The sequence below is a fragment of the Oryx dammah genome, unplaced genomic scaffold (assembly GCF_014754425.2).
Source record: "Oryx dammah isolate SB20612 unplaced genomic scaffold, SCBI_Odam_1.1 HiC_scaffold_23, whole genome shotgun sequence".
In the NCBI taxonomy this organism is placed as follows: domain Eukaryota; kingdom Metazoa; phylum Chordata; class Mammalia; order Artiodactyla; family Bovidae; genus Oryx; species Oryx dammah.
Window position 1 is genome coordinate 4,362,802 of NW_024070207.1, and position 24,100 is coordinate 4,386,901.

The following is a 24,100-nucleotide window of genomic DNA, read 5'->3' on the forward strand; positions in this document are numbered from 1 at the left end:
AGATTGCCCTGCACTTACTAGATTCTTACCTTGTTTTAGAAATCATAGGACATACAAAAGATGGGCAAAATATGTTTTACCATCAACTGCCTTCAATCAAGAATCAGAAGATTTAATATAAAATTGAGCAACTAGCCTAAATAATATATTCAAGTATTTCCATTATAGAAATCTCAAAGTATTCACTGTTTCTCAAGCGCTTCCCTTTCTGCTGAATACTTATGGAATCTAGCACTTTATAGCTGGGAGGAACCTTGTAGAATTTCTACTCTTTTTGCTCTGTTTTGCAATTGAGGGAAATAAATCCCATTCCCTATACAAAAAAAAAAAAAAAAGGATTAAATCTTTGCCTCAGTTCATAGGTCTTTCAAAAACACAGAGCTGGCTTTATCTTTATAAGTAAACTTGGTTTGGAATACTTTTTCCTTTTCGTTATCACTTTTTTTTACCTCATTGGTGATTTTAGTTAAGGAAGGATAAGTAAGAAATGATAAAGTATTATCCACTGAATTTGAAACTACCACTTGAATTCAGAATGCATGGTTGAAAACTATTTACAGTTCAGTACACTAATCCCCAAATTTGAAACAGCACTTGAAAACAAATGTAGGAAAAATTGAAAACTTAAATCCCCAAAGAATTCAGGGAATCACTTTATAGTAAAAAATCAATCCGATATACCTAGAAATTCATTTCTGAGTAGCAGACAGAGTAGCAGAATTACCTGGTATAGTACAAACTAAAAAATAAAGAGTGCCCAATAATAATGAGCAATGGAGATTCTCAGATATTCAGCATCACCATTTGTAACGAATTTCATAGCTGTATACAGTCTGTAGTAATATATCTCAAAGTCCTTTATACCCTCACTCTGTCACTACCTGAAACAATAAAACTTAATTCCTCAGGGACATACCCTTTATCAAAATTCACACTGACTACATGTTTTGCTTCATTGACATTTGTAGTAAAATGATCTTTTAAGATCATTGAAAACTGTTAGCACAGGCTCAGGGATCTGATATTTCACTCTTTTAAAGCTGAAGTTATAACACCAGAATAGTTTCTGTTTGGAGGGAACATGTCAGGTCCAACCATATTCAGGCTAAGCGCATGTTCACTGAACCCACAGCATGTTGGAGAGCACTTTTGAGGCACTGTCCTGATGTAGATCTGAATGGATAAGGGAAGATCTTTGCTCCATTTGCCTTGGCTTTGCAGTTCTTACTCTTGCCATATAAGCTGATCTCCAAGTTATCTAAGAAGCCATTATTTCCAACTGCCTGTTGGTTATTACCATCCCAGTATTTCCTAGCTATCTCAAGCTCAGTCTGTTCAAAACTACTCAGTATTCTCCCTCTCTGCCTGCTCTACCCACTCGAAATAATGCTCCCTTTCTTGTATCCCAAATTCTGTTAAAAAACAAGTATACACAAGACACACTCTAGTTACTCAGGTAGGAGAACTCAAGTATCCTTCATATGGGGTTAACCCAAATGTTTATTCAGATTTTTCCATAGCATCTTACGGGAAAAGCCGAATGAAAGTTTTGGCCAACCCAATACTTCCCTCTCTCTAACCAGTAACATCTACTCAGTCACCATGTCCCATGGACTCTACCCCCTCCATATTTCTTACATCCATCTTCTACTCTCTGTTCACATGCTACGTCATTGGCTGTCTAGATGCTCTCCCAGGGATCAATGTCTCATCTCTCCAAACCATCTTTCCCTCTGCTGCCAGAGTAAGATTCCTACAAACAGGTGAGATCATATTGCTCCTCTAAATGAAAACCATTGATTAGCCATTACCTCCAAAGAAAACACGAAAACCTTATCATGCATTCAGCACCTTTCCAGGTACAGGGAAGGAAACCTGCCTTCTGCGTTCCTGGATTCAACAGCTGAGTCTGTGAAACTGACACTAGACAGATTACCATGAAGGTAAGGTATGCCTGTGTGCTTCAGTCATGTCAGATTCTTGTGACCCTATGGACTGTAGCCCGCCCGGCTCCTCTGCCCATGGGGATTCTTCAGGCTACAATATTGGAGTGGGTTGCCATGCCCTCCTCCAGGGGATCTTCTTGACCCAGGGATTGAACCCATGTCTCTTACATCTCCTGAATTGGCAGGAAGGTTTTTTACCGCTAGCACCACTTGGAAAGCCCATGAAGATAAAGTATACAAGTTTATTAAGATTTAATGATCTCCTGGAGTAGGAAATGGCAATCTGCTCCAGTATTCTTGTCTGGAAAATTCCATGGACAGAGGAGCCTGGTGGGCTACATTCAGTCCATGGAGTAGCAAAGAGTCGGACACAGTTGAGCTACTAAGCACACACCTTATGACATCATAAAAGAAAAAAAGTGAATGCCCAAACAATCAGTGAGATTTGAGAACTTATACAGTATCTTAATTGGGGAAGGGGAGATGGGACATAGGCCACTTAGAGGTGAGTAAAGAATTTTTTAAGGAAGATGAATGAAATGTCAGGAGAATAGATAGAAGATATGATAGTATAAGACAAAGCTTGTCTGGTGGTTTCAATTTCTAGTCTCCTTTCCTTTAGGAAGAGTCATTCTTCTCTGATTAAGAAAACCAGATTAAATTCATACTTTTGTGATCTGGAGGAGTGGTAAGGGTACCCAGGTTCAAATCCTGAATCTGCCACTTACTGTGAAAATGGCATTGAGAAAGTCAATAGACCTCTCTGAGGTGAATTTCATCATATGTAAAAAGGAGTTACTGATAGCATATATGCATCATAGGGCTATTGGGAGGAGTAAATAAGACAATGCTTGTAAAACATTTAGCTCAATGCCTGGTTCATTGTAAGAGTTCACTAAACATTAGTTCCCGCTACTATTGCTCTGCTATTGTTTATCTGTCTCCCAACACTAGTTTATAAATTCAGTGAGGGTTAGGAACCATATCTTATCACTGTATTTACTTTCTTTTCCTCCACTTAATCTCCCAGTTTCTTACACATTGTTTCTGCATGATAAATGATGCTGAGAGCTGAATATGAGGTAGGGCTGGAACTGGTACTTGATCTAATTAACATCTGTGTGTCCAGACTAAGAATATCCAGTAATAATACTGACATTCCAAAATATACACATCAATCTCAAAATTTTCCAATCATAACTCTTATGTTACTCTAAACACAACTATTTATATGTCAGTCTTAATAGTTATGCATTGGCCAACACCTATTTTTTAACTGTTTGATACTATGTAATTTCTTAATTTATCAGATAAACTTTAATTGGATATCTACATAATATATGCTCTTCTTATCAGTAGTTAGGAACTGACAAATAGACTTACTGTCATTTGCATAGTATGCTATGTTGCATTTGTCCTAGGGTTTTTCCTTATTGTTGTTAGTGTGTGTGTGTGTACTTATATGTGTGTATGTATGTGTTAATTTAGCTAGCATTTTTTATGCCTTTGAGCAGCAAAAAAAAGTTGGATGATGTCAGTTTCCTGTTTCAAACTTCAATGACTTAGATCTCTCTTAAGAAAACTTTCAAAATGCTTGAGAGACCTGTGAGGCTTCCCAGGCACCACTAGTGGTGAAGAACCGGCCTGCCAGTGCAGGAGACACAAGAGATGTGGGTTCAATCCCTGGGTTGGGAAGATCCCCTGGAGTAGGAAATGGCACCCTGCTCTAGTACTCTTGCCTGGAAAATTGTATTTCTTTAATGGATGCTTTCTCACCAAACTGTAAGCTCCATGTAAGCCATGACCCAGTGACTTTGTGTCCATATTAAGTACTGTATCCTCAGAACCTAGAAGATACCAGACACAGAGTAGACAGTTAATGGATATGTTTGGATAAATGATAAAATCACTCTCTTAGGTATCTCTGAATGCAAAGATAGTCTGTCTTCAAAGGAAGAGTAAAAAGATATATCCACAAAGGACACAGTGAGTGAATACTGAAAGGGGGTAGAGAAAAGTAGGAGGGCTGAGTGTACCTCTTACCTCTGTTAATGTTCATCAGATCTGTGGCTTTAACTGGAAGCTGATTTAAAAGCATTTTCTTTATACCCAGCCAACTCAGGCCACCTGTGGAAAAGTGGGCTCATTACAAAATTGGTTCATCACTCCAGTAACATAATTGCCTACTATATGTTAAAAACTGGGGACTCTGGTTCAGAAAACCTATCACTGACTATGCTATCTTTGTTATACTATTTAAAGATCCAATGCCTAAATTTTGTAATCTGATTTTTTTTAAAAAATGTATAGTCTAAATACTGAGACATTTTAAACTGTTACGTTGAACCCAATTGCAATGTATATATACCATATTGATCTTATTAATATTTCACATTTTAAATATTCATTAGTGCATATTTATCATATAATATGTGATCTCTAAGTAAATTTCAACTAATATGCCATAATAGTAGTTTTTACATAAATTTCTTAAAAATAGTAATCATTTTTGTCTAAAACTGATGTATTCAAATTAAATGAAAGAATTCACATTTGGTTTTTAGCATTTAGAGACATCTTTTCTGATATATTATGGAAAGATGAAATGCTGTCTATATTTTTTAATAGATTTTATATTTGTGACTTCCTTTCATTTAAACAGATAATTATGCTATGTTGCTAACTAAAGCTTTTTGAAGGTTAAGTGGATCTCAAATTGATTTTTCCATGTTCTCAACAATCCAGATGTAATGATATTTCAGATTTTCAAGTTTTTTATTAAAATCATAAGTGATGTACTGCCTATGAAGATGGAAATTGTAAGAGCTGATTTGACTCAGTTCACAATGAGGTACATAAACTCCTTCATCCCCAGTGTTCTACTAATGCTTATTCCAGTTCTAATGGAACAAGTCTTACGTATTAACAATTAGTCTCCACATCAAAATTAAGTAAAATGACAGTTTTCTCTGCCTAGTATTTGATGCAGCAATGTAACAGTTTACCCTGACCCTCATAAAGTCCCTACCTAGCTGAGTCTGAAAATTAAGATTGACAAAGACAGATTAACAGGAAAAAAGCATATAAATTATTGAATGTAAATTTTACATGACATGCATGGAAACTTTCATTAGTAAAAGATGACACAAAGAAATGGTTAAACCTGAGAGGTTTTATGCTGGCTTTGATAAAGAGTGGAAAGTCATGGAAAGATATGATAGGGCAAAGAAAATGAATCATAGGAACTGGGGGGACTAAGGTCTATTCATTCAGATTCTTCTTGGTGTCATTCCTCCATCTTGGAGATAAAATCGTTCCTTTCTTTAGGATATAGGCAAGATACCTCTCATGTGGGGATTTTCTGACCTTTTTCACAGGAGAAGAGCAAGGGGAAACTCACTGACCTTTCTATTTCTATTTTCTCAAATTCCTTCAGCTTAAAGTATTCAATATGCCACAGTGCCATATTGTGGGGTAGTGTCCTGAACCCCATCAGCTATTGTGGCATTTAGAATGTAAAAGTTACAGTACCTGCCTTCAATCAGTATAGTTATAGCTACTGAAAATAGTTAAAAACTATATATAATATATGTATAATATACCTTGGAGAAGGAAATGGCAACTCACTCCAGTATTCTTGCCTGGAGAATTCCATGGACAGAGGAGCCTGGCAGGCTACAGTCCACGGGGGCACAAAGAGTCGGACATGACTGAGTGACTATCACTCGTATATAATATATATAAACGTATAAACAATAATTCACTTCCTATTTGAATACATGCCTGTGGATGAATTATAGTTATTTTAAATTGAATTTTAGGTCCATACTAATACTATGTTAGTGAGGAATCTAATATATAAATCTGTATATATAGTCACACAAAAGCATAGATTATAAAAGCTTTAGACAATTCTATATAGTGTCTAATACCCAAGTAAGTGTGTGAACACTGCTTCCTTATGTCAAATTTTAAAATAAGTCAATGTAAAAATACGTTACTTTTCCAGATTCATGATTGAGATCAAATGGTTTAAAATTAATGTTACATTTAAAAAGTTAACATTTTATCTCCTAGCTTTTTAAAATGCTGACCACATTTCAGTTAGTAAACCTGTAAAAACACTTCTCTTAGAAAATGATGTAATTTTAGTTCACAGTTGTCTTGAATAACTTCTAACCTGGAAAAATCAGAAATGCTTTTCTTTGTAGAACAAGGAATTTAAAAGTGAGCTAGTAAAAGGAAAACTTCTCTAAATTGCTTTTCCCCCTTACATTTGATAAGTTTGTAATGCCTTTGATATGCCGCTTGACCACTTTAAGATTATGTTTCTTTTAGTATATAAATCACTGTGAAGTGAAGTGAAGTGAAAGTCGCTCAGTTGTGTCCAACTCTTTGAAACCCCATGGACTATACAGTCCACAGAATTCTCCAGGCAAGAATACTGGAGTGGGTAGCCTTTCCCTTCTCCAGGGGATCTTCCCAACCCAGGGACTGAACCTAGGTCTCCTGCATTGCAGGCAGATTCTTTACCATCTGAGCCACCAGGGAATTATGAATTATCTCTATCTTTTAAATATTAAAGTACTGTGAATCATCTCTACCTTTGAAGTTTATCTTGGAAAGTCCATTGTTTTCCCAGGGTTCTTCTCTCTCAACATTTTAAGGGCCCCCAAATTTGCTTAAGCAAATGGGAAGAGGTCACTCTACATGTTGATCCCAGAGTAGTCTAATCATCTTTAGCAAAGTGCCCTTTTCTTTGATACTAAGGCAACTACCATCACCATCTCTTATGGTACCAAAGGCCCGGAAATCTGGGCTTTCAGGAGGAAATGGTCTTTTCCTCCTGCTCTCACCATTTTCTTCAACAGTTTCTCAAGAAAAGGCATCAGAAGACCTTCTAGTGTTACTTACACAGTGTGGCCCAAACTGGCCTTTCTATTTCACCCGAAACATGGCTTCTCATCCCATGCTGTCACAACCCAGCTAACGGTAGGCTGCCTGGCCCAGAGATGTCCATTACAAGCGTCTGCAACATATTTTCTAAAGTCTCTCTTATAGTCAAGCTTGCTGCTACTGCTGCTGCTAAGTCGCTTCAGTCGTGTCCGACTCTGTGCGACCCCATAGACGGCAGCCCACCAGGCTCCCCCGTCCCTGGGATTCTCCAGGCAAGAACACTGGAGTGGGTTGCCATTTCCTTCTCCAGTGCATGAAAGTGAAAAGGGAAAGTGAAGTCGCTCAGTCGTGTCCGACTCTTTGCGACCCCATGGACTGCAGCCCACCAGGCTCCTCCATCCATGGGATTTTCCAGGCAAGAGTACTGGAGTAGGGTGCCATTGCCTTCTCCTATAGTCAAGCTTAAATATTCCTAAATGGGGAACAGCAGCTCAGTTCAAATCTCTACTCTATCCCCCTTGTCTGTAGGTACAATCCCATCATACTCACTTTATATTGTAAATAGAACAAAAATCTATAGGTAGCTATAAGGATGTCTTGTATATCTATGATAAGAAGTTGGCTTTCAGTATCTAGGATGAAAACCCATGAGCCACCAAATAGCCTTTCATAAAATGCATCTTCTAATAAATTATTTCTCTACCAGGCATCCCATAAGATAACTTTTAAGGCTTATTTCCCTTAAAACATATTCTCAATTTCTGTTCTGTAATATAGAAGATAAATAAAATGCCCAAGTTAAAATTTTGTCTATTTGAGTATCTACCAGGGCCACATCTAGGTCTAAATATACAAAGAGCTTAATCAGGCCATCATTCTACTGATAAATAACATATTCTCTATTATATATAGCTTTAAAATTAAATCAAAATGATTGAAGCCTAACTTTTTAAAATAATATTCAATTTTAAAATTTTTAATTGGAGGAAAATTTTTTTACAATGTTGTATTCGTTTCTGCTGTACAACAACATGAATCAGCCATAATTATATATGTGTGTGTATACACATATATATATCGCCCCCCTTGATCCTCCTTCCGTTCCCCTCATCTAGCCCAGGCTGGGCTCCCTGTGTTTCACAGCATCTTCTTGCCAGCTGTCTATATTTTACACATTATAATGTATATATGTCAATGCTACTTTCTCCACTTCTCCCTCCCTCTCCTTCTCCCACTGTGTCCACAAATCTATTCTCTATATCTGTGTCCCCATTCCTTCACTGCAAATAGGTTCATCAATACCAGTTTTCTAGATTTCATATGTATGCATTAATATATGATATTGGTTTTTCTCTTCCTCTCACTTATTTCACTCAGTATAATAGTCTCTAGGTTCATTCACCTGACTAGGACTGCCTCAAATTCCTTCTGTTTTATGGCTGAGTAATATTCCTTTGTATATGTATACCACATCTTCTTTATCCATTTATCTGTAGATTGACATCTAGGTTGAAGCCTACCTTCAAAAATGAGTTATAATGTCAAGATTGATGAAAATAGATGAGATTAGATTTTTTTAATCAAGTCTTCAAAAATATTACTATTAAAGTATTCTGTATAAATAAGGTTTGTTATTCTTTTATCTTAAGATTTATAAGAAGGGTTTTAGTTTCCTAAGTACCCAAATCAACTCCATGGCTCTTCTTCCAATTTGGTATTATAATGAGACTTTACTCTTTCATCAAATATTTCTTGAGAAACTGTATGGCATAGCAGTTAAGAATATGAGTTATGGATCCATTCTCAGTTTGTTCTCATTACTGGGACTTACCAGCTGTATGACCTGGAGTAAATTCTTAATTCAGAAAGCAGTTATGAAGAATGCATGAAATTTCATGAATCCATGAAAGTGTGAAAGTCACTTAGTTGTGTCCAACTCTTTGCAACCCCATACTATACAGTCCATGTAATTCTCCAGGTGAGAGTACTAGAGTGGGGTAGCCTTTCCTTTCTCTAAGGGATCTTCTCAACCCAGGGATTGAACCATGGTCTCCAGCATTGCAGGCAGATTCTTTATCAGCTGATCCACATGGAAGCCCAAGAACAATGGAATGGGTAGACTATCCCTTCTCCAGCAGATCTTCCTGAACCAGGGATCAAATTGGGGTCTCCTGCACTGCAGGCAGATTCCTTACCAACTGAGCTATCAGGGAAGAAATCAGATTGATTATATTGTTTGCAGCCAAAGATGGATAAGTTCTATACAGTCAACAAAAACAAGACTGGGAGCTGACTGTGGCTCAGATCATGAACTCCTTATTGCCAAATTCAGACTTAAATTGAAGAAATAGGGAAAACCACTAGACCATTCAGATATGACCTAAATCAAATCCATTATAATTATACAGTAGGAGTGACAAATAGATTCAGGGATTAGATCTGATAGAGTGCCTGAAGAACTGTGGATGGAGGTTTGTGATATTGTAGAGGAGGCAGTGATCAAGACCATCTCAAAGAAAAAGAAATGCAAAAAGGCAAAATGATTGTCTCAGGAGGCCTTGCAAATAGCTGTGAAAAGAAGAGAAGCTAAAGGCAAAGGAAAAAAAGGAAAGATATACCCATTTGAATGCAGAGTTCCAAAGAATAGCAAGGAGAGATAAGAAAGCCTTGTTCAGCAATCAGTGAAAAGAAATAGAGGAGAACAATAGATTGGGAAAGACTAAAGATCTCTTCAAGAAAATTAGAGATACCAAGGGAACAATTCATGCAAAGATGGGCTCAATAAAGAACAGAAATGGTATGGTCCTAACAGAAGCAGAAGATATTAAGAAGAGGTGGCAAAAATACACAGAAGGACTGTACAAAAAAGATCTTCATGACCCAGATAACCACAGTGGTGTGAACACTCACCTAGAGCCAGACATCCTAGAATGTGAAGTCAAGAGGGCCTTAGGCAGCATCACTTTGAACAAAACTAGCGGAGGTGATGGAATTCCCGTTGAGCTATTTCAAATCCTAAAATATGATGCTATGAAAGTGTTGCATTTAATATGCCAGAAAATTTGGAAAACTTAGCAGTGGCCACAGGACTGGAAAAGGTCAATTTTCATTCCAATCCCAAAGAAAGGCAATGCCAAAGAATGTTCAAAATACCACAGAATTGCATTCATCTCACAGGCTAGCAAAGTAATGCTCAAAATTCTCCAAGACTGGCTTCAAGAGTACATGAACTGTGAAATTCCAGATGCTCAAGATGAATTTAAAAAAGGCAGAGGAACCAGAGTTCAAATTGCCAACATCCACTGGATCATCAAAAAAGCAAGAGAGTTCCAGAAAAACATCTACTTCTGCTTTATTGACTATGCCAAAGCCTTTGACTGTGTGGATCACAATAAACTGTGGAAAATTCTGAGAGAGATGGGAATACCAGACCACCTGACCTGCCTCCTGAGAAGTCTGTATGCAGGTCAAGAAGCAACAGTTAGAACTGGACATGGAACAACAGCCTGGTTCTGAATTGGGAAAGGAAACATCAAGGCTGCATATTGTCACCGTGCTCATTTAACTTAAATGCAGAGTACTTCATGAGAAATGCTGGGCTGGAAGAAGCACAGCTGGAATCAAGATTGCCAGGAGAAATATCAATAACCCCAGATATGCAGATGACAACACCCTTATGGCAGAAAGCAAAGAACTAAAGACTCTTGATGAAAGTGAAAGAAGAGAGTGAAAAAGTTGGCTTAAAATTCAGCATTCAGAAAATTAAGATCATGGCATCTGGTCTCATCACTTCATGGCAAGTAGATGGGGAAACAATGGAAACACTGGCTGACTTTATTTTCTTGGGCTCCAAAATCACTGCAGATGGTGACTGCAGCCATGAAATTAAAAGACCCTTGCTCCTTGGAAGAAAGTTATGACCAACATAGACAGCATATTAAAAAGCAGAGACATTACTCTGCCAACAAAAGTCTGTCCAGTCAAATTTGTGGTTTTTCTAATAGTCATGTATGGATGTGAGAGTTGAACTATAAAGAAACCTGAGCACCAAAGAATTGATGCTTTTGAACTTTGGTGTTGGAGAAGACTCTTGAGAGTCCCTTGGGCTGCAAGGAGATCTAACCAGTCCATCCTAAAGGAAATCAGTCCTGCATATTCATTGGATGGACTGATGCTGTAGCTGAAACTCCAACACTTTGGAAGAACTGACTCATTGGAAAAGACCGTGATGCTGGGAAAGATTAAAGGCAGGAGAAGGGGACAACAGAGGATGAGGTGGTTGGATGGCATCACCGACTCGATGAACATGAGTTTGAGCAAGCTCCAGAAGTTGGTGATGGACAGGGAGGCCTGGCGTGCTGCAGTCCATGGGGTCGCAAAGAGTCGGACATGACTGAGCCACTGAACTGAACTGATGGGAAGTGTTCACAATGATTCCCACAGAGTATATTTTTTTAAGAAAAGATTAGGTACAATGATCTTTTTTATTATTGTTATTGATTTTAGTTATTCTGTCACTGCTACTATTTCTGCTATGTGTCAAACACCATTTTAAGGGCTGTTGATGTTACCAAACTTAAGGTTTGGCTGTTCGCCACTCTACACTCAATAATCACGAGGCAAATGTCAATAGAAAGGAGAGGTGCTTTAATCAGAAAAGCTAGCAATCTGGGAAGAAGGTGGACTCATGTCCCAAGACCATCTCCCGAGATTCACCTTGGCAGTGACAGTTTTTTTTTTTAATTGGAAGATAATTGCCTTACATTGTTGTGTTGGTCTCTGCTGTACAATTACCTGAATCAGCCATGCTGTACTGTGTGTTCAGTCACATCTGAGTCTTTTTGACATGGACATGAGCCTGCCAGACTCCTCTGTCCATGGGGTTTTCCAGGCAAGAATGTGGTAGCGAGTTGCCATTTCCTACTCCAGGGCATCTCCCTGGCCCAGGTAACAAACTTTTCTCTCTTGCCTCTCCTACATTGGCAGGCAGATTCTTTACCAGTGCACCACCTAGGAAGCCTGAATCACTCATTGTTTTTCAGTTGATAAGTTGTGCCTGACTCTGTGACTCCATAAACTACAGCACACCAGACTTACCTGTCGTTCACTATCTCCCTGAATTTGCTCAAAATCATGTCCATTAATTGAGTCAGTGATGCCATCCAACCATCTCATCCTCTGTCTCCCCCATCTCCTCCTGCCTTCAGTCTTTCCCAGCATCAGGGTCTTTTCCAATGATTTGGCTTTTGACATCCGACTTCAGCAGCAGGGGCCAAAAATATTGAAGCTTTCTCTTCAGCACCAGTCCTTCCAATGAATATTCAGGGTTTTTTTCCTTTAAGATTAACTGCGTTGATCCCCTGGCAGTCCAAGCAATTATCTGTATGCTCTTGGGTTAAATGAGAAGGTAAGGAGGAGAGAGGTAAGAAGAAAAGGGGCTGGGACTTCTCTGGTCCAAAGGCTGTCCAAGGAACTCTCAAGAATCTTCTCTAGCACCACAGTTCGAAATCATCAATTCCTCGGCACTCAGACATATGTATGTGTGTGTGTATATATATATACATATATTTTGCCTCCCTGTTGAACCTCTTTCCCCTCCCCTCTAGGAAGTCAAAGAGCACCAGGCTGAGCTCTTTGTGTTATATAGCAAGTTCCCACTAGCTATCTGTTTTATACATGGTAGTGTGTATATGCCCATGACAGTTTTAAAAGGGGAAAAGGAGGAAGAATCTCAGTGAATAATCAAGGCAGGCAGTTGGATTCTGCATCACTCTCCATTGCGTGCAGACTGGTTGAGTCTCTCTTCAGATGGTATCCTGCCTGCATGATCTGCCAGCAGGATAACTAATGGAACAGTTGAGGGTAGAGAGCTAGTCCTTCTATAACTACTTACTTCTTCATTCTCACTTCTTTTTATCTAGGAAAAGAACCAACAGGTTAGGCAAGATGTGGTGTGCAATCAGGAGAGCATGAATTAGGGGTTAGGTTAAATTACCTAGTGATCTCATTCCTGTAGTTAGGTTCTTTTCGAGCGGAACAGAAATGGGCAAACAGCAAAGAGCTGTTTTCAGAGAGGCAGTGCTCAACAAGACATACATGGTCTACCCTCTTCAGCTATATATTTAAGTGAGGAAAACTGGCAATGAACAGGTAAATAAGTAAAAATTATAATATCACATAGTGATAAGTTCTGACTCAGAATGAAATAAAATAGGCCAAAGTAATAGTGATGAGAGTGGACATTTCATATTGGAAGGTTGGGAAAAGCATCTCTGAGGAGGTGATGATTGAGCTGAAGTTGAATGACCTGGTGAAAAAGAAACATTCTGAGCAGAAAGAGGAGCAAGTGCAAGGGCCCTGGGTTGGGTAGGAGAACTTGCTAAGCACAAAGAAGAGAAAGAAGGTTAATGAGTCTGGCCATGTTGCTTAAGAGGGAGAATGAGATGAGATTAGGTTGCAGAGGTGGGTAAAAACCAGATCATGTAGAACCTCATAAAGCTTGAGAATGAAATTGGATTTTGTTACAGGTATCATGGGAAACAACAGAGGCTTTTCAGGAGAGGATTTACATTTGAGACACCAGTCGAGGCCATGAAAAATAAAAGGTAGCGATGACGAGCAGGCAGTTGATTACAGAAGGATCTCAGAGGAGAGACTGATGCTACAGGTCTAATGTGGGAGTCATCAGTGTAGATGGTATCTCAAGTCATGAGAACTGCTGAGGTCAGTTAGGTAGACTACAGCCAGAGGACTCAGGACCAAGCCCTCAGGGTCCTCTAACATTTTATGGAAATTGTCAGAGGAGAGGAGATAAGAGAAAAATATTTTCAGCATGAGGCTGTGTGTCATAGAAACTAAGAAAACAGGCTAAATGTTTCATGTGGGTGAGACATCAAAAGGAGGACAGAGGGGTGAATGTTAAATTTGGCAACGTGGTCATTGTCATTATAAATAATACATTTCTGCCATATGAAGAGAATATTAAACTAGTATCATGCAAGGGATTATCATGATGTGTACTCTAAAGTGAAAGTGAAGTCGCTCAGACGTGTCGGACTCTTTGCGACCCATGGACTGTAGCCTACCAAGCTCCTCCGTCCATGGGATTCTCCAGGCAAGAGTACTGGAGTGGGGTGCCATTTCCTTCTCCAGCAGATCTTCCCAACCCAGGGATCAACCCCAGGTCTCCCGCACTGCAGGCAGATGCTTTAACTTCTGTGCCACCAGGGAAGCCCCGATGTGTACTCTCGGGGAGGAAAAATAGTTTTTTCTCTACCCTTCTGAGCAATTGACAGGACCCATCCCCTGGTCGCTCTGTAATAAAGACAGAATAACAAGAGAAAACGAGATAGAAGTGAATAAATATGTATACCTCCTGTGTATGTAGCAGATAGGCAGAAAGAAATGAGAAACTCCCGAAGTAGCCTAAAGTGCCGGCTTAAATAACCATCTTCAGCTAAAGGCGCCGTCACCAGTGATCCTCTTGATATCCTTGATTCTCTGCTGATTTAGAGTCATCCTTCTCTTCCTGGGAGCTCAGCTGGTAAAGAATCCGCCTGCAATGCGGGACACCTGGGTTCAGTCCCTGGGTTGGGGAGATGCCCTGGAGAAGGGAATGACTACCCACTCCAGTATTCTAGCCTAGATAATTCCATGGACTGTATAGTCCATGGGGTCACAAAGGGTTGGACACGCTGAGTGACTTTCACTTTCACTTTCTCTTCCTGGTCCACAGAGGAACATATCCTTAACCAGTGGAGATTTCCTTTATAAGTGGAAATTTCCCTTTCAAAAGGGTAACTTTTACTCTTTTCAGAGCTTTTCCTCTGTCTGCTCTTTCTCAATCAGCTCAAAATAATCTATGCCAAGGAGACATGTTTTGAGATGGTGTATTCACTGCATTCTAACCTTAGATGGATGACTGCCTTTTTTGGGGGGCGGGGAATGTAATTTATTATGTTTACAGTTTCGTTGATAAAATGAGGGCCTTTTATCTACTTTTCACAACTCTAAAAATTGAAATAGTGGTATTTCTCTGCCTTTTTGATAAGGTGGTTTGAAGGATGTGGAACATAGTGTATTGTAAATAGCAAGAAATGCAAATTAATAAGTAGAATTGTTTGTAATGTTAGATTATAAACTGCTTTGGGGTCTGGATTAGGTTTTAATGACCATTGTATGGAGCACGGTGCTTAGCAGAATACTAACCAGTATCTTGTATCTAGTAGCTGCTCAAAAAAAAAAAAAAGAAAATTTTAAAAATGACTGAAAATAAAGAAGTGGAAAGAAATGATGGTGTCTAGTTCTTTTTCATCTGTAGAATTCCAAGTAGGATTTGGTGACAGAGTTGTGATTGTGAAAGATTTCTGTACTGACTCATGCCCTCCATCCCTTTTACAAAGTAATCACTGTGAAGAGAAGTGAAGGACTTGGAGATTGAGCTGCTCTCCAGTTATTAATTCTAAGCTGCAGCTTTCCCAGAATTTTTCAGATTCTCTCACTTTGGTATACAGACAGAATTTCTGAAATCAGTCTTTCTTCTAGGAGAACAAATTTGTGAAATTGTGTATCACCACATGGGCATATTTTAGCTGGCGGAAAATTGTGTTATGATAAATGGGAAATGTACAGTTTTTAGTCTTTTTTTTAATCTTTAGCTTTTTCTCCATGTTGTACAGATGTTGAGCCTTCTGAAGTACACATGGTTTAGTTCCTTGCTGCAAACAGGACGTAAGTAAGTGACCTTTGCAAAGCGCGTGTTCTTACCAAGTCTGGCATGAGTCTGTTTTATTTAGGCAAGAGAGACTAGAGAACAACAATTTCACTTTCACTCTGTGGCAAGGAATAAAGAGAACTGTCTTATTTCTGTAGCTCTCAAACAGGATGTTCCAACACTCTCTTAAAAATCAAACAAATATGATATCCTCAGAGGGAAAAGGAGAGTAAGTCAGAAATGCATCAATTCTTCCAGGTATATTGACAGCAAAATGGACTTGAGGATTGAAATATTTAACATGACTCCTTAGCAAGGAAGAGGTTGATGTGTAGCTAATATGATTGCTAAAATTTAAGTAGCATAAGAAGGAACCTAGGAAGGGGGGCATCTCACTTTTAAAATCCTGCTACATCCCATAAATGTCAGCTGCAAAGTAATTTTCCAGAAATAGTCTGATTTCCCTACTGACTTCCATTGTGAAACTAGAGCTGTGTTCCCATGGAAAATAAATTTGGCCCAAGGTTGTCATAAAAGACACTGAAAAATTCAGAAAATTTTATAAAAGCCAGCATTTCAAAAAGACAGAGTTATCAGTACCTGATAAAATAATACTATCACAACATGTGAATACACTGTGCACGCGTGCATGAATGTATGCATGAATGTATGCATCCGACTCTTGCGTCACCATGACTACAGCCCGCCAGGCGCCTCTGTCCATGGGATTCTCTAAGCAAAAATACTGGAGTGGGTTGCCATGTTCTCCTGCAGGGGGTCTTCCTGACCCTGTTGTTGTTGTTCACTTGCTCAGTTGTGTCCAACTCTGCAACCCCTTGGACTGTAGCACACCAGGCTTCCCTGTCCTTCACCATCTCTCAGAGCTTGCTCAAACTCAGGTCCATTGAGTTGGTAATGCCATCCAACCATCCATCCTCTGTCGTCTCCTTTTCCTCTTGCCTTCTGTCTTTGCCAGCATCAGGGTCTTTTCCTGGATCAGGAATATCCCATGCAGGAGGGCATGGCAACCCACTCCAGTATTCCTCCCTGGAGAATCCCATGGACAGAGCCGCCTAGTGGGCTACAGTCATGGGGCTGCAAAGAGTTGGACACAACTGAAGTGACTTAGCACACATATCACGCAGTCTAATACCTTTGCATTTTAAGACATTGTGCTTCTGTGATGATTATTGATTTTTAATAGACTTAACTTTAATTGTGAAAGGTATATTTGGTTTCCTTTGTATTTTTCGTGGTTAGTCCACTTACCTTTCTCTGAAGCATCCTTATCAATTAACATTCAAAAGCTTTTAGCCATAGAAGAAAGACCATAAGGAAATGCTCTAAAATGTTCACAACACTTATTTGTTAGAAATTTTAGTTAACTTTTGTTTATATATTTCTGAGTCACCTAAAGAGGTGATTTTCTATATATCTTCTATAATCAGGAATAAAGTTGATAATTGCTTTCTATAAATATATACATAATGAGATACATTTCAGTTCAGTTCAGTTCAGTCACTCAGTCGTGTTCGACTCATTGGGACCCCGTGAACTGTAGCACGCCAGGCCTCCCTGGCATCATCAACTCCCTGAGTTTACCCAAACTCATGTCCATTGAGTCGCTAATGCCATCTAACCATCTCACCCTCTGTCGTCCCCTTCTTCTCCTGCCTTCAATCTTCCCCAGCTTCTGGGTCTATTCAAATGAGTCAGCTCTTCACATCAGGTGGCCAAAATATTGGAGTTTCAGCTTCAATATCATTCCTTCCAATGAACACCCAGGACTCATCTCCCTTAGGATGGACTGGTTGGATCTCCTTGTAGTCCAAGGGACTCTCAAGAGTCTTCTCCAACACCACAGTTCAAAAGCATCAGTTCTTCTGAGCTCAGCTTTCTTTATAGTCCAACTATCACATTTATACATGACAACTGGAAAAACTATATAGCCTTGACTAGACGGACCTTTGTTGACAAAGTCATGTCTCTGCTTTTTAATATGCTGTCTAGGTTGGTCATAACTTTGCTTCCAAGGAGTAAGCATCTTTTAATTTCACGACTGCAATCACCATCTGCAGTGATTTTGGAGCCCAGAAAAATAAAGTCAGCCACTGTTTCCCCATCTATTTGCCATGAAGTGATGGGACCAGATGCCATGATCTTCGTTTTCTGAATGTTGAGCTTTAAGCCAACTTTTTCACTCTCCTCTTTCACTTTCATCAAGAGGCTTTTTAGTTCCTCTTCACTTTCTGCCATAAGGGTGGTGTCATCTGCATATCTGAGGTTCTTGATATTTCTCCCGGCAATCTTGATTCCAGCTGTGCTTTCTCCAGCCCAGCATTTCTCATGATGTACTCTGCATATAAGTTAAATAAGCAGGGTGACAATATACAGCCTTGATGTACTCCTTTTCCTATTTGGAACCAGTCTGTTGTTCCATGTCCAGTTCTAACTGTTGCTTCCTGACCTGCATATAGGTTTCTCAAGAGGCAGGTCACGTGGTCTGGTATTCCCATCTCTTTCAGAATTTTCCACAGTGGTGTTTTGATCCGCATAGTCAAAGGCTTTGGCATAGATGTTTTTCTGGAACTCCCTTGCTTTTTCGATGATGGACCCATTTACATATCTGGTTCCTTTTATGCTTTGGTAGTAGTGGTTGTTGTTATGACTTTTATGATAAAAAGTTTTAAAGCAGTGACGTAATTAATTTTAAAACAAATACTCTTCTGAAATATATTACTGTAAGTGTAGTCCTGGTATTACTGAACCAAATTTGGGTCCACTTGCCTTCATACAGTAAAGCCAATCTACTGACACCAGGTTATGGTGAAGGACACGTAGCAGTTATTAATATTATAGGCGCCAGGCAAGGAGAACGGGGCTGGGTGGCTTGTGCTTAACACCCCCAAACTCCCTGAAGGGTTTTTTAGCAAAACATTTTTAAAGGCCTGATTGGGGGGGGGGGGGATGTGTCTCAGGGTATGTGATCATTTCATGTACTATTCTCTTGGTTGGTTGGTTGATGGTGAAGTAACAGGGTGGTATCACAAGGGTTAATGTCACCAATCCTTAGGCGCCAGTAGACATGGGGGCTAAAAGTGCACAAGGTCATCAAGTAGTTAAATATCTTCCATTTGGTGGGGGTTTTTAGCATTTGTAAAACAACTTAGGAAATGTGCAACAGATACTATTATCTAGGTGCTTCAGAGAGGAGCTAAAGCAGAGAATATGGGGAAAGGGTCTGCCTTGGGAAGGTCTCATATGGTCCTACTGGGTTATACACTACTGGCAGTCGCAGCAACATCTGGGAACATTAGAATTATCATCCTCAGGGCCCTGGGCTCAGGCTCAACAAGCAGCATTTTGGGTTCTAAAAAAGCCATTTGGGTGATTCAGGTTCTAGAGATACAGTAGAATGTCTCCCTCCCCCTCTCTCCCCTCCCTTCTTCTCCCTTTCTCTCCATAGTTCTTCCTCTCTTCCCATCTTTCTCTCCCTTTCCTTCCACCTCCTCATATGGGATATATGTATATGTATATATGCACACATACACATACATTACCTATATACAGAATTCACTGAAACCTCTTTACCTATATAGAATGTGTATTTATTTAACACAGAAAATAATACTTTCCCCCTATGTTTTTACTGCTATTTCCTTTTACCTTATCTAGTCCATAAAATGCTATGAGGCAGTTTTCTGATGTTTGTATGTCTGTGCTTTCACTTGGCAAACATGTTCATGGTTAAACCTTAAATAGCTCTGCCTTGTTTATAGATTTTCAAGGCACATTAAATGATGCAATGACTCCAGCAAGTGGTTATGGGCTGAATTGTGCCCACCCACTCCAAATTCATATGTTGAAGCCCTTACCCTCAAAACTTCCAAATGTGACTGTATTTGGAAATAGGACATTTAGAGAGGTAAGTTAAAATGAGGTCCTTAGGTTGGGCCCTGACACAATATAACTAGCGTCCTGTTAAGAGGAGATTAGGACACATACAACAAGGAGAGAGGGACCAGGTAAGGACACAGAAAGAAGACCGTCATCTGCAAGCCAAGGAGAGAAGTCACAGAAGAGAACAGATTCGCTGACAGCTTACTATTGGATTGCTCTCCTGCGAAACGATGAGAAAATGCATTTCTGTGAAGTTACTCAGTCTCTGGTGTTTTGTCCTGGTAACCTTAGCAAAGTAATGCAGAAGTATTTGCAGAACTGATGGTATAATTCAATCTTAACACCTAATGATTGCCTTTAAGGTACTATGTGGATCATGTTCCTTAACAGAAAGCTACAGCTTTGCGAAGAGTGCCAGAGACCAGTATGAAAAACTATTCACCATGCACAACAACATGGTAAAGCTCTATGAGAATCTTGGAGAATACTTTATTTTTGACTCTAAGACTGTGAGCATAGAAGAATTCTTTGGTGATCTCAACAACTTTCGAACTTTGTTCCTGGTGAGTAATATGTCTTAAAGTCTTGCAAGGCTTGTTGCTTTGGTTTTTAAGTGGTTTCTTCCATAAGAATTTTATTTTATGTACTTATGACAACATTGATTTCATGTTATAGCCCTTTAACAGGAATTGACAGATATTTTATACCTGTGACATGGATAAAAATTGTTGGCTGGCTTACTGTATAATGGGAACCTAAATGAATTAGCTTCAACTTTAGGCACACATGGGAATTTTCCTGCTTAAATTTTATAGAAAATGAATGAGTTGATACTCAAATGACCCTGATTCTTTAAACAGCATAATATTATAATTTGACCTAGCTTAAAAATTAACATCTAAAATCCTTTTTTACTCAATGTATTAAAATGCTGTGATTGATGAACTAGTTTCTTTCATAGTCTAGATGAGAAATTGATTCTAAATTGGACAATATAAATGGCCTGGAATACCTAAAGTTTCTTTAAGAATGTGGGCTCTCCTTCAAAATGTAACTCTTCGGGGAAATGGTACATATTAGCATTAATTGGAGGTAGATCATCAGGGTGCCAGTTATGATGCTAGAGGAAAGCAAAAACTTTGTTGTATAAATGCTGTGGAAATACTTCTTTACATTCAGTGAAGGCATAGTAAAGCACAGTCTCTGTGATCTTTATGATCATAACATAAAGATGTGTACGATAGTTGATATTGAACAAGTCCATTTTTTAAAGAAGGAATTCTAGCAATTATGCCCAGCAGGAAGATCTGTCAACAAACTAATTCATTGCAGTTTGAGGTATGTTTCTATCCTTAAAGCAATTATTTGCTAAATAAGGCTCTCTCTTTTAATTGATGGTGTTGGCCTCATTAAATAATTTGATTTTGGTGTCATTTACACAGTCTATAAGCTACAAATATACTTGTAGAAAACATTTGCTTTCATCTGCTGATTTAGGACATGTGACTCAGAGTACACCCCAGTTTTGGTAATAGAAGCTAAACGAAAAACTTTCATAAATATGATCATTTGTCTTAATTTTTATGGAGAATATTAGCTTAGTTTGGCCTTTGTTCTTTGCCACTTAATAGGCATGCATATTTTATTTCTTAGTAGTAAAACGTGTTCTATTGTTAGAGTTCTTTTTTTCAAAACTTTGAAGTTGTAAATATGACATGAACATAGGAACACACTCAGGTTATAACTACTTGAATTATTTTTGAAAAGAATAAAAAGTCTGTTAAAAGGATTGGGGACTAGTAAAGACACTTCAATTGACACATGGAAAAGAGAAATCAAATAATTGTTTGGATAGCATCAATGTCTCTGGGTGAATAAAGAGATAAACAAATGTAATTAACATTGTCAATCTCTATGAAAAAGGATTTTCTTTTAATATGAATGGGACCCTACAACACTGCTTGTCATATTATGTGCCCCTCACCTCCCCAATACATGGACACAGAGTAAAATTTGCTGTACTTCTCTCATGTTGCAACATTTATTTAAGGACAATTCTTCTGTGACAGCCTATGTTTAGTCTTATTATCCAGTTGCTTAGAAGACTTCCTAAAAGCTATAGTTATATTATCTCTCAATCATAATTTTCAAAAGCTAAGGATATTAATGATAAGAACTAATTGTATGATCTGGTGCTCTCACAAATAAGCTAGGTGGTTAGGTTAAGTCATTTATCTTTCTAGCTAGTTTGCTAGTTAGGAAACGACAGAATTCCACTACTGATGTCTAAGAACTTCTTTCTGTTAAGAGTCTATGATTCATGGTGGGACTTTGAGAGAGACACATTTGTATTACATACATAAACAGGTTATGTCTCTTTGTCTCCTGGCTTCACTGTGGGTGTAGCTTGAATACAGGGACATGATTTATTTGTCACAAAAAATTCTTGTTGTAAATACCTGAAGTCTGGTTTTGTGTGCATGGAAGTTACCTTCTTGAGAACCTGCTAAGAGTTTGGGAGCTTTCATAACAGGTAACTGCTCCGACACTGTATCTTTTGTCAGCCATTGGCATCTGTCCTACTGAATACTACTACTTCTATTTACAAATCCTTGTCAACTTACTGGCATGAAAAGTAGGTATGCAACTTTTTAGCTGTTTTGAGGTTGGATTAGTCATATAACATCTCTGGGGTTTCCTCATTTATAAAAATACGGGTGATAATTCCTTCCATGTCTTCCTCACCACGATGTGAGAACACTTCATAACCTATTCTGTGAAGATGGAGAGAATTACTAGTCATTCTTTGCCCATCCATTCAATTCTTACTTGTTGAGAGCCAGCTTGATTTTGGTAATGCTCTAGTCCAGAGATAAAAGGAAGAGAATGGTTTCTCTCTATCCATGAGTGGAGGGAGATGGACAAATGCGATACAGTTTGATAAGTGCTGCTATAGGAATATATCAGGGTGCTATAATAATACAAAAGAGGAGCTGCCTAACCCTGCCAGAGCTGCCCAGAGAAGCCGTCAAAGAGAAAGTGACATTTAGGCAGTCTGGAAAAATCCATAGGACTTTGACAAGCAGGTTTAAGGGTTTTACACCTGACCTATAAGCCGAAGACTCCTAAATCAACATCACCAACTTCAGTCAATCATCTGTGCTCATCATGGCCCTGTTTCATAGTGCACTTAAAGTGATTTTACTCTCCCAGGGGAGGGAATAGCCCTGAAAGAGAGGCCAAAGTTGTCATTGCCGAAAGTTCCCATTTTCTTAGTGCTTTGTGTGTTTGGCCTTAGGGTTCTTGGCACTTAAAAGCATATTGGACTATAGATGGAAACAATAAAATACCAGTAGTGCTGACAAGAAAATAAGAGTTCTGATTCATGTGCTACCAAAAATTACTTTCAAATGAGCTCAGAGTTTCATCTTGGGAGATCTATTTGGCATGTATAGCATAAACAAAATGCAGAGACCAAAAAAAAAAATCTTCCTGAAAGAGATAGCTTCTAAAGGATGGTACAAGTGGAAATAAACATAAAGGGTTGGACATTATGGACTAAGACCTTTTTCAAAATAATCACATTCAAATGAATGAAAGCACAATTGGATAATATCTATGAGATGTTGCTCTATAAATTATTCATAGCATTCCTATTATATATTACTCAACTAATAAGGATATTCTAAATGTTCAGTTGCATGTCCTATATATTGACATAAGGATATATGTAATCGGAAACATTTCTAGCTAGCTTCTCTGAGAGCAGGAAAGTTTTAAAAACTACTTATTAATACAGGCAAGGTTAATTAATAACACCTAAAATTAAGTTGAATATTTTGTAGAAGAAAATTGAATTCCATGTTTATACAGTATTGAAACATCTCTTTTGCTTATTCTCCTTTATGCTTCAGTCATTCTACTAGTTCAAAAGTTGACTGCACAGTCTTTTTTCTTTCGAGATACTTTGAATAGAATATTCCAAATCAGTGAACCTTATATGTTTCACCACCATGCAGTATCTTGCTTAGGCATAAAAATTAATTTCAGCTGTTGGGAAATGTTCGAGGCAAGTATTATACTTCAATAACTTTCATAGCTCCAAATAAATTATAGAAAATATTTCTTTTCTCTTTTAATTCTGTCAGTTTCCTGCTGCTTCTGTGTTTTTGTTTTGCTTTGTTTTTTAAAGAACAATCTGTTACCCAGGCACTCAGTAAATATTTATTGTGTGAGCATCCTCATCTACTAGAAATAGAGGAACAGAGCTTTATAAGATTATTAGATTCATTGACCTAACTTAAGAAAATGTTACTATTACTGTTAAGAATGCTAGCAGATTTCTCCTCAACAAAATAAGTATTTGCTACTGTTCCTCTGACAATTAAACATTTTTTTTGAAAAATGAAGACTTTAACCCTTTTTCAACACCTCTTAGATGACCATTAAAATGGCCAAGTGTTCGGAGGTTAAGTGATATCTATAAATCAGAGTTTTATGCCATTGTTCAGTCCTTTTGCTTCTCATGTTCAGTTGCTCAGTCATGTCCAATTCTTTGCACACCCATGAACTGTAACCTGCCAGGGTCCTCTGTCCGTGGAATTTTCCAGGCAAGAATGCTAGAATGGGTTGCCATTTCCTATTC

At 38.5% G+C, this 24,100-nt stretch overlaps 1 protein-coding gene across 6 annotated transcripts in view; it reads left to right on the forward strand.

Moving 5' to 3' along the window:
- The window catches only part of DIAPH2 (diaphanous related formin 2), a 968,119-nt gene that overhangs the window by 699,919 nt on the left and 244,100 nt on the right, over positions 1-24,100 (forward strand). For all 6 annotated transcript variants that reach the window (XM_040266684.1, XM_040266683.1, XM_040266685.1 and 3 more), the window contains one exon: positions 19,854-20,018. In XM_040266684.1, the coding sequence (XP_040122618.1) occupies positions 19,854-20,018 (165 nt within the window). The remainder of the gene's footprint in view (positions 1-19,853; positions 20,019-24,100) is intronic.